Here is a 14,626-nt window from a genome sequence, read left to right on the forward strand (position 1 = left end):
TCAACTAATCTGTCAGTGAGAATAGGTTTCTTTCATAATTTTAAATTGCTGCATTTTGTTACAAATAACCTTGAACATTTTGTATTTTGCTTTGTTGTATTCGTGTAAAATAAATAAACAATTAGATGAGTAATCTCCGTTTAGTTTTTCCTTATCCCGTATCACTGTAGGTGGAGTTGCATATTTACCAATTTTCTCCTTCAATTTATTGCTCATCCTTCACTTTAATCATTGGTGATTAATCATTATCGCCCTTTATTTCGCAATAATGAAAGAATGAATTCTAACACGCCTGATATTCCAGAGCATGGTGGTGATGTAATCTTCTCAGTTGTAAGTGTCTTGAAACAAAAGTGTGCGGTTTTACTGACGTAGATTTTTAGAATGGCACATCCTCCGATCTTGAAGAATTATCGAATGGTTCCCTTGATTATTCGAATTTGTTGGCGTCTCTTCGAAAGCGAACAATAGTGAGTGATGAAGTTGTGGAGCCGGGGACGTTGAACGTGCTGTCTGCAAAATACGAGGTAGGTAGACATACAGACGAATAACATGTGTATTCATGTAATTGTAGAGTTTAGATTATGATACTTGTGAAAATCATTTATTGCTCGATGAGGAAAGGAAGAAGGGAACCAGGTGTTTAATAAAGAAAAATTTGCAGCGATGGTTGGTGTTTTTACTGATTGGTGTTTGTACTGCGCTTATCGCATGTGCAATAGATATATCGATAGAACAATTATCCGAAATTAAGTATGCCACTCTTAGTAAATGTAAGTGGTCGCATCTCATACTAGAAATGGTTAAAAACACTCTTTTGTAGGTGTAGATAAGTTTATAGTAGAAGGAAAATTGTATATACCATATTTTATGTATGTATGCTTTAACATCGTACCAGTATTCATTGGGGCATCTTTAGTCGCATTCGTTGAAGTAAGCACCCTGACATGTAATGGGCAGTATAGATACAGTTTGTTTCAGCCAATTGCTGCCGGCAGTGGCATACCGCAAGTAAAATGTTACTTAAATGGGGTCAAAGTGCCACAAGTGGTTCGAATTAAGACACTCGTGGTAAAAAGTGTTGGGGTCGTTTTGTCAGTTGTGGGAGGTTTGGCGGGTGGAAAGGTAAAATTCTGCAATCTGACCCTCCTCTCACCTGGTAATCCAGTGGTTGTACCTATTTGTTCTGGAAATTATTTCATTTGTACCTACCATAAAAACAACATCTGTAAATGTTAAAAGCTGGAACACAGAAGCAATCTAGCTGAATTTGTTTCAGAGATACAGGGTGAAAACGAAAAGTGTGACTTTTTGGAATGCTATCGTATCTTACCACCCATGTAAAATAGTAAAAACGTACAAAATGCCTATTTTAGATGTTTTTATGTTTATGGTTTAGGAACAAAAATTTTTGGACCGCTGTTTCAAAGATTTAATCCATTGTTTGTTTAAATGCAACACCCTGTATAGCTTAACGTCAATTTTTTGCACTATTTTTCCTGATTACACGGATATATCACAACCTGTATTTTTTAAAATTTTAGCCATGTACCAAAAATAGAAATCTTCATTTTTACGATTTTAAATAGTAGGCCATGGACATTTTGTTTTATTTATTGTATCCATGGTAACCAAGGCAGTCGATACCAATCAATAAAAATGGCTGGCGGTAGAAACTTGTCATTTCATTAAAAATATGAAAATATGATATATAATCGAGTAAATAATTATATTAAAAAAATACAGTTTGTGATACATCAATGTTCAGGAAAAAAAATGCAAAACATTGACGTTAAGATGTACATGGTGTTGCATTTAAAAAGTACTTTGGGTCAAATCTTAGACACGCTGGTTCAAACATTTTTTAGTACACCATGGATTCTACGTAAAAATATCTAAAATAGGCAATTTTCTATCCTACATGAGCAGTAAGATATGACAACATCCCAAAAAGTTAAGCTTTTCGTTGTCATCCTGAAACTCCGAAACTAATGTAGCTAGATTGATTCTGTTTGTGGTATTAAAAGTTTCACAAAATAGTGCCCCAGGGTCGCTAAAACGGCTTTAAAAACAGTTAGGATACACCTCTGTCTCAACCAGTGGCGTATTTACGGGGGGGGGGGATGAAGGGGATATATACCCCCCCCTGCCTTTCACGAAATGACGAAAATAAGAATTTTAAATTTTAAAAACAGGAATTATACATATTTACTGCTTACTACCTACTTATTATTCAAAGTTTTCGTTGACTAATTAAAGCAAAAGCAATAAAGGGGCCTGTCAGCATTAAGAAATAAAATACCGTTCTAATCTAACCTTTTTCGCCTGTACAATGATAAATAGATAAATGACTACCAGCATCAGCAACCTGCAACCCAATTTCTATTTCTTACCCCACAGGATTTATGGACAGGCGTCTTTGAAGATCCTTCATACAAAAGCAAATTGAAAACACAAAATGGATTGCGTATGCGTAAATACAGCTTCCTTATTTCTGGACCACTTTTCTGAGATTGAAACTGAAGATGCTTCTTACAAAAGTGAATTAAAAACACCTTAAAAAATGTATACGCAGGGTTTTCTTAACCTATATTTCAAATGGGTTCCAACCCCTGACAGGGGGTGCTCAACATTAATATCATTAATGGGACACCCTATATATTTGCCACTGTATATACAGGATGTTTTCCTATTTATTTTATGCATTGCAGTTACTTATCTTTTATATCTTAGTACAATGGGAGAAAACGATAAGGACCTTTACCAAAAAATTGAAAAGTCCGTCCGTCGCTCCTATTTAAATCAATGCCCCTTTATTTTCAACTTTCCAAACCATCTACTCCTTTTTAGCAAAATTACTGCTACCATCTGTGTACATACGTTGGCGAAAAAACATCTGCTTAATTTGCACTGAATCAGCTTACGGCATCGATAACGAATATTCTTATCGCAACGACCGGATTTACAAGAGATAACTAACAAAACAATCTCCCAATTAATTCCAGATGTTTCCTAACTTACTATCTTAGTCTTCTTTTTGTTACTATCAGTTACGTTATGTTGTCTTTAAGGCACAAATGGAATAAATAGGTCTAAACAAGATACACGAATGGATGTGGTGGTAGGAGGCTTAGTCGCTTACATGAATATTTCTAGGAAGGCCCAATGATACACTCGGGTGCAGTAGTTGCGGCCGGTATATCTCAGGGGAAAAGCACAACGTTCAACGTCGATTTTTCGATATTCAAACACTTTCGAGAGGACCACGAGAAACGAGATTTCGTTTCGGGCGGTGCAGCTGCAGGCGTATCGGCAGCATTTGGAGCTCCTGTCGGTTAGTCTGACGGCTGCGTTAATTTACTTGGCACGATTACGTTTGCAGGTGGTGTATTATTTAGTTTGGAGGAAGGTACGAGTTTTTGGAACCAAAGCTTAACGTGGCGAACTTTTTTCGCGTCGGTTATTAGCACTTTTACGCTTAACGTTGTACTGTCGACGTATCACGGCGTTCCGGGTAATTTGAATTATCCCGGATTACTTAATTTAGGACAGTTTGAAAAGTTCTCCTATCAAATTTACGAGTTGCCGTTCTTTATTCTGTTGGGTTCGTTTGGTGGGCTCTTAGGTGCCCTATGGAATTTTTTGAACTACAAGCTGTCCGTTTGGAGAATAAGGTTTGTATGTTGAGCTTTAGTGCAATTAACATATGTACAATTTAGGTATATTCGTAATAAGTGGTTGAAGGTTACTGAGGCGTGCCTTATCGCTGCTATTACTGCAACTGCAGGTTTTCTCATGATGTTTCTGATTGACGATTGTAAACCTCTGGGGCAGGACCCTACGAAATTCCCAACGCAGGTTTTTAATAAACAATCTTCTTTGTGTTTATACCAACTCTAATTGCAGATGTATTGCGGTGACGGTGAATACAATGTACTGGCAAGCATATGGTTTCAAACACCTGAAGCATCAGTTCGCTCGCTGTTTCACGATCCTCCAAACACTCATAATGCTTTATCTCTGTCCGTGTTTGTCGTCGTCTACTTCTTATTATCTTGTGCAACTTTTGGGCTCGCGTGTTCAATTGGATTATTCATTCCTACATTACTAACGGGTGCAGCATGGGGACGTCTAGTTGCAGTTGGTTTATTGCAACTCTTTCCAAATGCGACCGTACATTTTAAACCGTATGCCTCCAACTATTTATTGAAGTATAACTTGTAGGCACTCGTACATCCTGGCAAATATGCGCTAATAGGTGCAGCTGCGCAATTAGGAGGCGTGGTAAGAATGACGATTAGCCTTACCGTTATTATCATGGAAACAACTGGAAATATTTCGTTCGCTTTACCACTTATTTTAACACTGATCGCCGCTAAATGGACAGGAGATTTTTTTAACGAAGGCATTTATGACACTCACATACAGTTAAACGGTGTTCCTTTACTACCTTGGGAACCGCCACCTTTTGTGCACAATGTGTATGCGAGTGAGGTAATGTCTCATCCAGTGGTCACCTTAAGGACGATAGATAAAGTTGGCCATATAGTCGAATTGCTGCATCTTACTACTTATAATGGATTTCCTGTCGTCGATCCGCCTGTTCGAGATGAGGTAACTACATTTTAATATTAACACTTAGGTAGCGACATCCATCATTTGTCAGTCAGTAGTATGTTGCATTATAAATAAGTATTAGCAAATGGTTGCGCTTTAAGAGAAGGTAACAAATTTAAACATGGAAGGGGATGTAAACATGTAACAAAAAAAACAAAATTTTAGTTATTTGATGTCATAGCAACCTCGATCCAAACCAAGTTCTTTCTTCATTAATAAAAAAATTCCAAAGGAAAAACTTGTACATTTTCACATAGAAAACATGTCTATTATAATATTATATGTTGAGAAGGATGAGATAACAAAACAGTCCGTGGTAAAAACGCCCCAATGTAATAGCCCCAACAAAACAGTTTTTTTTTCGTATATGTGTAATAACCCAAGTCCAGCGGAGAAGGACTGCGCAACTCAAAACCAGAAATCAAAACTTCCGCCAAAACTAACAAACTTATGGCACATGATCGGCAAATACAAACCTACGTTGCGTTGTAAAACGAGTAGCTCAAGGAGGTGTGTCACTCTGAGGATTGCCACAAAATGCAAGAAATGGAGAGAGTGAAATTTATTTAAAAAAGTTAATTAAAAAAACAATCAAATTCAAATCAGGGTTGCCCTCTCTTAATCATACGAGAATAGCTCTAGGGACTTTCATTACAAGGAAGAAAAAAATAGCTATTGAAAACCGTCCAGGATATGTACTCACTTACTTTCTCACTTCATTTACAATTTTACATTATAACAGTTTTCAACTTGGGGGGGTTCAACGTGTACCATAACATTGGAGACTTTTATTTCCCCCTTGATTGTGACTATACCGATATATAATATTGTCCAACCAGAGCTAGGCAGTATTCGATTTTGTAAATACTTTTTAGTATTTAAATCCTTTAAAGTATTCAAATACTTTGTAATTAAATACTTTTATGGAAGCAGTATTTGTTTTTGTAACTCAAATACTTTTACAAATATTTAGTATTCGAATACTTCGCATAGTATTTGAATTTTGGTGCGTAGAATCCAAAACAATTCGTACTTTTTCGATCAGACTTCTCAAAAAAATGTTATAGACTAGAAACCAGTTTCGAAAAAAAAATTCAAAGGGCTGTAACTTTTGAACTAGTATCCCAATCTTGGAACTGTTTGAAATTATGGATTCTACAGGCCACATTCTAAAAGAAAATTTTTTTCCGGGTCGATCTGAGACAATTTTTTTTCGGGCCTCAAAAAAAGGCAGTGTAGAGCTCAGGCGCCTGCCATTTTATCCAGGACATAACCTGCCTCATTGTAATAATATGGTGATCGCATTTTGAAAATACTCAAAATATATCGCCAGCATATTAAATGATTCCTGGTTAGAAATCGGCATTTTAGAAAGGGGATTACAAATTCAAAAAACTGCACTTTCTGAATTTCTGAATGAATTTCTGAATGAATTTACAAATTACGGCTGTTATTATTTTATAATGCATCGTGTTTCATTTGTTTAATTTTCTAAGGCCTACCTAAAAGTGTAGGGTCCTTTTCCATACAATCTTTCGCGTCATCGACAAATACCGGAAATACGTCATATAAGGTACAATTTAAGCAATTTTATTTATTAATTTATTAATCTCTTTGAAAAACTGGCCTCTTTGAGTGTTATTTGGCTACTTTTTCATAAAGATAATTATTTTATTATTATAATTAGTTGCAACTGATTTTCATTGTTCTTTCCGACAATAACAGTGCTATTTATTAAGCAGTAGACATAGGGATATATGTGTATTGTTTTTCCCTATGTACTTTCAAATGGCAAAATATCTTCATAAGGGCGCCTAATTTTATACAACCAAAATAACTTCTTAAACAAATGAAGATCTGGTTGTCACATTAATTAATTTGAATATTGTTGCTATGGCTTCCGTATTTTAATTTTCGTTCATGTGCGATGTATTCAACTGCGGAAAAAGTTGTCAATTGGTATAGTGCCGGTAACAGTTTAAGGAGCGTATGATATTTATTTTCTGTTAAGGCAAAGATGTTTATTTGTTTTAAAAAGTTAGATTGGATGCATAAAATGAAGCGCCCTTCAGAAGAATTTTGTTTTTTAAAAGTAGACATAAGGAAAACAATACACATAAATCGCTATGTCTACCTCTTAATAAATATCACTGTATACTTTAATGGCACGTATTACAGATATAATATGATATATATAATTTTTTTCCTTGGTTCATTATCCCTAATCATACACTAACCCTGTTCAAGATATAATTACCATGATTACCATTGACTCAACAATGGCAATTATGATTAGAAATGGGTTATCTAGAAAGTAGGGCTGTTTTGTCAGAGTGCCATTTTGCCGAGGCGGTATTGTCACGAGTTCTTTTGTGAGTGAGCTATTTAGTAAAAGATGTAGTGTGTAGGTATAACACTGCTACAACTGTTCTTGGTGAAAATATATAAAAATTTTGTCTGCACAATTTTTTAAAAATATTGTTGATATAATAATAAGTTTTTGAAGATCTTTAACATTCCAATGCGCATGGCAAATAAACCACCCTGTATACAATATACAAAACATACATTATTTATGGCTAGTTACCTCGACGTCCAGCTTGCACCGCTACTGTAGAATTTTGTACTTATCCTAATTGTCACTCCTGAGGATTTCTGCTGATATTACCCCTCCTGGACTATCCCATAGAGTCAACATTCAGTTCAACTACAGTTACATGGACCAATTGCATCCAATGTGTAGTATAAGGTTGGGGTGATATAAAACAAATCCTATAGTCTGTCTAAAATTGACGCGAAGTAATAAATTATAAATTGGTGAAATAGAAATAGTATTTTTGTATAGAAGTGATTCTCTGTCTCTGTCTATCAAGTAAATTTATTACTTCACGTCAATTTTAGACAGACTATAACACATTTCCATCTCACAGGCCACCTCAATAGACAGAGACTTTATTTGAAGCAATAGATTTCCATAGTCAATAAAACATCTGAAGTTAAAGTTTAACTTTAACGCACTTATAGTACATTATTATTCATAATCTGAGCTACAGTTATTTACAGCATGGTCGTCCCACCTACGGTCGATTGCGAGGTCTCATACTGCGCTCTCAGTTAATTGTAATTCTACAAAGACGATTATTTAATGAAACGTGCGACTCTTGGGAGAATGTTTCTTCATCCATATTTCGGGACGAATATCCACGTTATCCTACAATAGACGTAAGTTGTATAAATTCTCTTTGTTTTTTTCGTGATGTAAATGAAAGAGCAGAGTTTGCTAAATCAAGATCATTTTTTATTTGTACTGTAGTAAAATGACATCTCATTTAGAGCTATACTGCATTCATTGTAAGAAGGCAGTAGATGGCGCTGTGTTTGAAGATAAACACACACAGGAAAAATATAAAATGGCACCAAATTATTGTAAAGTAGAAATATTCAGCACTGCGAAATTGAGTTGGCAACATAAACTACTACCTTACAAAGTTCACCAGTCGTTTTATGTTTCATTGTAGTACCGACTCGTGTTGTAACCAATCACAGTGAAGGTCAAACCTTCCCTATGCTTTCTAGCGCTATCTTCTTAAAATGAATACAGTATAGAACTATAAATTTATTTAAAAAGGGACTAGTTAGTATCTAGATACCTACTTACATTCTTAATTTCCATTTGCGTGATTTTAAAAGCAGTAATAATAAATAATAATAATAAAAAGTCCAATCCTTTTCTGTTCGTGTAATGCAAAATTATACCCAGAAGATGACTCTTTAAAAACTCAAAGATTTCTTACTGCAGGAGGTTTTTATAAGTAACGAAGATAAGATGTATACAGTCGATCTGAGACCGTTCATGAACCCGTCACCGTACTCGGTCTTACATGTAAGTGAAACGTGCTCACGATTAATTTGCCCGCAGATTCACTTTTCAGTCCACGTCCTTATCGAGGATGTTTAGACTCTTTCGTGCGTTGGGTTTACGGCACTTGCCGATCGTAAATGACAGCAACGAAGTGGTCGGGATGGTTACACGAAAAGATCTGGCGAGGTATCGCGTGTGCCGCCATCAAGGCAAAATGTACGTAGATGAATTATTAATATCCAAAGAATTGTAAACTAATTGTATATATAAAGCACTTTATTTATTAACTTAAAATATATTGTTATGTTATGTATATTAATGATCATTCATAACCTTCCTACCATTTAAGGGGCAAGGTTGTTTCTTTCTAATTTTTTGCTTTTTCACGTGTTTCTGTGATACCTCTTTTTTTATTTGCTCTTTGTATTGCCATTTTCCTACTTATTTCAGTCTTACCTATAAAGGCATTGCTGTGGTGAAGCTGTGCTACAATTTAAAAGTATTTTGTAGTCGTGGTCTGCTTCACTGCAGGACAAAAACAACGTCCAAATTCAACCGAACTCTCTCTGTCTTCCCATGCTGTATAAAGAGAGCTAGAGGTGTTTTAGTCATTATAATTTTATGGAATAGTGATGTCCATTAATTACAAACACATTAACACAATCAAACTATTGCATAATTAGGTGCTAATTAAGTGCCCTATTCCTGAATTAAATGCTCCTTTTTTTAAAATTATTACATGTTTTGCCAGGTTCATATGAACTCAGCCGAGCACTCCCTTAAAAACCCAAGAAAATGAAAAGTGAACTAACTGTAATTAGGTGCTAATTAAGTGTCCTATTCCCGAATTAAATGCTCTTTTTTAATTATGAACCTCGCAGAACATGTAATAATTTAAAAAAAAAGGAGCATTTAATTCGGGGATATAGCACTTTATTAGCACTTAATTGTAGTTAGTTCACTTTTCATTTTCTTGGTTTGATGAGTTCATATGCACCTGGCAGAACATGTAATAATTTTTTAAAAAAAGGAGCATTTAATTCGGGAATAGGGCACTTAATTAGCACCTAATTAGCGCCTAATTATGCAGTATGTTTGATTGTGTTCTGCTGACCTTGCTCTGCTAGGTTCATGGACATGGAATAGTGTAGCAGCATGAGCATGTTTTTTGCGCTCCATATTCAACCACTTCACTTCTATGTTTGGAACAGACGTGCTCATGTTTTTTTATACCGAATATTAATCGCAAGCATGGATTTTGTATTTTTAGCCACTCATGTTCGAAGGCTTTATTATGGCCTCTTATTCGTCCGACCGAGGCCTTAACTACTCCTACAGTTCTCAAGATATTTAGTTCGTTCTTTTTGCATTCGGTAGCTTATAGCTCTGGCAGCTCAACCAAGATTAATATGCGCATGTGCAGACTGCGCAATGTTAACTTTCTTTATTTTTATGGAAGTATTTTTTAAAATTGTAACCAAAGATTCTTCTAATAAAAGCAAAAATATCGCATATTTTAAACATCAGGTGTGTGTATCCGCAGACTGCGCAATTTTAAGTTTCTTATTTATAAAAAAAGGTCTACGTAACGCTTGTTTCATTTCTTGTTTATAAGAAAATTTACACCATAACTTATTTTCTTTTGTACACATAAATAGTCTGTTACATGACCTTTCAGCAAGTATTGATCGATTCATGGAAAATGCGCTTAAGAATTATATACTCTTGACGATTCATGCGCCGACTGCGCAATGTCAACTTTCTTATTTATAGATATATTTTTTTGAAATTTAACAAAAAAACATATTATATGGGTTATTGTAAACACCAGGTGTGCCCATGGGCAGGCCGCGCGATGCTAACTTTCGTATTTGTAGAGATTTAAAAAAAATTTTAACCACATATGCTCCTAGTAAAGGCCAGCATATCGCATATTGAAAAAATCAGATGTGCGCATGCGCAAACTGCGAAATGCCAACGTTCTTTATTTACGGAGACCGTTTTTTGAAATTTTAACAACAGATATGCTTCTAGTAAAGCAAGACATGGCGCATATAGCTCGACTTTTTGGAGAGTACTGATCCAATGCATGGAAAATGTGCTAAAGTTACTCTCCTTACACCGAAACATTTTTTCTTTTTCTTTCTTAACGCGTGTCTGACCTCGTTATCCTCTTTCAGTTATAAATTCTTCTTCATTTTAGCGCCTTTTTTTTAAAAATTAAGTGTGATCTTTTGTTTGCGTTTTGTCGATCTGCAGTTTTTAACTGCTTTTAGGGGAATTGTCCTAGGGCCCTGGCATTTTTTGACTTCGAGGTAGTTTATAACTTGAAGGTGTACCAGACAAAAAGCGACAGCATCGCTCGATTTATTGCCGTTTTTGACGAAGTGATGCATCTCCTATAGCGACTTCATAATTTTGCAGTGTCTGTCAGTTAGCAATATACCTCGAACTATGAAATTTGGCGGTTGGATTCTTAATCGGATTTGTAGATGGGTGTTCGTGAATTGGAAATGTTGGCCAAAAAATAACAAAGGGCATTTTGACATCTCCGTTAGTTATTAACAAAATTGCACGAAGTTCAAACTGGGCATAGTTTTAGCCATGCTATAGTCATACGCAGGAGCTCTTTGCTATACAGTGTGGGCCATTAGTGTGTTGCATTTTTTTAAATGGAAATAATATCTAAAATGAGTCGTTTTTTTTAAAAATAGATGTCCAGTCAAAACTGAATATCGCATCATTAAACTGAGAAGGCCGTGACTCTGCAAGCTTACTAATCATGAAATGTACTAACATACGCCGAACGAAAAAGTTAAATTTCTTTTGCGTTAAAAGAAATCATTCTGTCAATTTTCAAAATTTCAATCAAAGGCAACTTGATTTTTTTAAATGGAAATAACAATTTTTTTATTGTATGAAATTTAGGATTTTATTACCTTTCTAACGATACAAGCATGTCGGTATTTATCTTTTACATATTTTTTTTTCAACAATTTCTAATAATTCACAGTGTTTTCCGAGTTTCAAAGCCTCTCAGTAATTAGTAGGCCATTAAAAATTATAAACAATTGAAATTATAAAAAAATTCCTTCAAATAAAACAAAACAAAAACTCAAAAACGATAAAAATCAAAATAAAAAGTTTAAATTAAAAAAAAAGAGAAAAATAACAATTATTTCAATAAATATTCAAGACCAAACATTTGTCGACGGGTTTAGAAAATCTTTCTTTGACAGGTACAGTTCCTTTTACGTATCCCCATCAGAAGAAGTAAAGTGGTGTAAGGTCTGGGGAGCGCGCTGGTCAATTTTGAATTTATAGGGCCTCGCTCGTCGACCTATCCACCTCCTAGGAAATGATTGATTCAGCCATTCTTTAATGTTTATAGCAAAATGAGGTAGGGCACCGTCGTGCTGAAACCACATTTCTTCTACGTCTATCAGAACATTTTGTAGAAGAGCAAAAAATTGAGTACCTACTTAAAAATTCATAGTAAAGAGCACCGTTTAAAATATGTTACCTATTCAAATTCCATTTTCTAACAAATTAACTGATCAACAATGAACAACAGAATTGTAAATGCCATTGAAGTAAATTGACAGATGTTATTTCATTTTATTTTGTTTTAATACTTTTCAATACGGCTTTCGTGGCGTACAATTCAAATTGATTTATTTAAGCTCACGCATTGGTTTAAATGCCAAATTAATTATTTTATTTTTTAAAATGGGCTATGAAAAACAAGAGTTTTTGTTTTGTTTTATTGGGGGGTAAATGTTTTATCATTTAAATTGGTGTTTATAATTTTTAACCGCCTACTGATTACCGAGAGGCTTTAAAAATCGAAAAACGCTGAATTATTAAATTTTCGAATTACAAAAAATAGGCAAGACATACATACCGACATATTAGAAAGTTCATAAAATCCTACATTTCATGCAATAAAAAAAACTTGGTAGTTCATTTAAAAAAATCAAGTTACTATTGACTGACATTTTGAAAATTGACGGAGTTATTTCTTTTAACACAAAATAAGTTTAACTTTAGGCGTTCGGCGTATGTTAGTACATTTCATGATTAGTAATACTGCCGAGTCACGGCCTTCTCAGTTTAAGATAACTTCGATATTCAATTTTTTTGGACATCTACTTTTTGAAAAATCGACAGGGGCTTCCATAAAAAAAAGCAACTTTGATATAAATCACCCTGTATAACAATTGCAATTTCGTTGAAATATTTTTATGTTGTTTAAGGGCTCTCAACATGCCCGCCAATCAATTTTAAATATGTATGTACGTTAATAAACCCACAATCTTCCACACACATACACTAATGGCCCACCCTGTATTTGTTTAATTTATTTTATATAGTTTTCTTTGCCATGTTGTTTATGTGGCTCCCAACAGCACTTATCTCGATTTATTTACTCCATGCTGGATTTTGTTTATTCAGGTGGGCATACTTCCACTCACCTCTTTTGGGGGCAAATATTATATCTACAGTTTTGTCACCCTCTTATGATTGCATTATTTTCCCTTTTTTTTTAAATTGAATTGTGAACTAAATTTATAAATTACTCTATTTATTTTCTTAAAATATACATATAAAAAATTCAACATTGTTTGACTTAATAACTTACAAAAATAATGTTAGATAATTATATTCTACTATCACATCATAATATTGCATCCGGCTTGCACATGGTCCATAACTTCCACTTTTAATATGCCAACTTGCTCTTTAAGCTGATTGACGAGAGAGGCGAGCTCAACATTCTCCCCTTTCAAATGTTTTACTTTGTCTTCTAGTCTGGAAATTCGTTCCAGTTTCCTCGTACGACATTTGGAGGCAGCAAGGCGGTTGCGTTGTCGCTTTCTCTCAAGCTTGATCCGTTCTTGCGCTTCCATGTCGACTGGCGACAGTGGAGGTGACGAGCTGTGTATATTCGGAACGGTTTGAGGTTCTTCTTTGATAATCGGCGTTAAAAATCCCAGGGTCGGCTGTTCTAATTCCGCATAAACTGTGGCACTTGATGAATTGTCGGATGCTAAAACATTTATTAGTATCTACGTACGTATATAAGATTCGGTAACCGACTTACCAGAGCTTGTGTTGGCGTTATTGTGGAGATCGTTGAGGGCGTTAACGAATCCGCTGGCGAATGTTTCGGGATCCTCCGCGACTGTTCGCGAGTAAATCAGCCCGGATGGTGTCGGCGTACTTGTGGAAATTCCGTTCGCCAATATCATCTTTTCCAATTCCGGAGTGCCGACCTTTAGCATATTTAAATCCGGCGAGGAAAGGACGGAACTTGCGGCGCTCAAGTTCAAATGTGGCTTTTTCGCCTGGTTAAAGTCTAAAGTTAGGTTTCGCTTCATGCTGTTTAGTTTCTGAGTGCTGTCGGACGAACCGCTCATAACAGCTAATTATTCTTGAACAACTCCCAACCCAACCAGGCCCATAAACCGAAGAATAATTTGATCGGTAATAAGACAATCAAAAGTAAAACGTAGTAGGTGGTGTCAGTCAGTTCCATAAAACCTGCAAGTGCAAATTGCTTTTAATTTTATGGAATGTAAAGTGAAGGCAGGATGAACAACCACAAGGTGTGTCCTGACCTCTTTCATAAAACTTGTTGATTACTTTTGCTGTTACAAAATCTGTTACATATCAATAGAGTAAAATTAGCAAGTACACTCACCTCATAATGTGTAAAAATGTAATTCTGCCGATGTTATGATGATTCACTACAAATAGTAGAGTGATAATTTCTTCAATGGCGCTACGTTTTTAACTTGAAATTTTTGTTCCGAGAAACACAAAATTTACTATAACAAGCGATGACTCACACTTCAAGGAAATATGACGTAAAAACATAGAATAATAATATTGCCATGGGCAATTTAGATGTGTCTGTTGTATAGTGTTCGTCTACTACTTGTAAACATGACTCCTCTCAAAGGCTACTGCATGCATTCTAACAGCCTATTTGATAACAATGATGATAGGTATTCTACATACGTACGAATAAATCAGAACTGTTTTGTTTTGTCCAAAAACAATCATGATTACACGAAATTTGTTAAAAAATTCAAACAACAACCTTTTGGGAACACGGCTGCATACACGAACACTTTTGTTATG

The 14,626-nt window shown here is 35.1% G+C and overlaps 2 protein-coding genes across 2 annotated transcripts; one reads left to right on the forward strand and one right to left on the reverse strand.

Annotated features, from left to right (window-relative positions):
- The first annotated feature begins 39 nt into the window (after positions 1 to 39).
- On the forward strand, positions 40 to 8,794 carry LOC116179821 (H(+)/Cl(-) exchange transporter 7). The gene is made up of 13 exons (XM_031499671.1): positions 40 to 333; positions 384 to 527; positions 575 to 773; positions 824 to 933; positions 982 to 1,125; positions 3,157 to 3,334; positions 3,383 to 3,674; positions 3,720 to 3,858; positions 3,907 to 4,173; positions 4,225 to 4,614; positions 7,681 to 7,839; positions 8,417 to 8,500; positions 8,550 to 8,794. Exons 1-13 carry the CDS (start codon positions 277 to 279, stop codon positions 8,730 to 8,732), a joined length of 2,346 nt encoding a protein of 781 aa, XP_031355531.1. The 5' UTR covers positions 40 to 276; the 3' UTR covers positions 8,733 to 8,794.
- A 4,294-nt stretch (positions 8,795 to 13,088) lies between these two features.
- On the reverse strand, positions 13,089 to 14,338 carry LOC116179400 (transcription factor AP-1-like). Its single transcript, XM_031499191.1, has 3 exons — positions 14,184 to 14,338; positions 13,584 to 14,023; positions 13,089 to 13,529 (listed from the first exon to the last, which is right to left on the reverse strand). Exons 2-3 carry the CDS (start codon positions 13,897 to 13,899, stop codon positions 13,153 to 13,155), a joined length of 693 nt encoding a protein of 230 aa, XP_031355051.1. The 5' UTR covers positions 13,900 to 14,023; positions 14,184 to 14,338; the 3' UTR covers positions 13,089 to 13,152.
- Positions 14,339 to 14,626: the final 288 nt, after the last annotated feature.

The sequence above is a fragment of the Photinus pyralis genome, unplaced genomic scaffold (assembly GCF_008802855.1).
Source record: "Photinus pyralis isolate 1611_PpyrPB1 unplaced genomic scaffold, Ppyr1.3 Ppyr1.4_LG8, whole genome shotgun sequence".
Taxonomy (NCBI): domain Eukaryota; kingdom Metazoa; phylum Arthropoda; class Insecta; order Coleoptera; family Lampyridae; genus Photinus; species Photinus pyralis.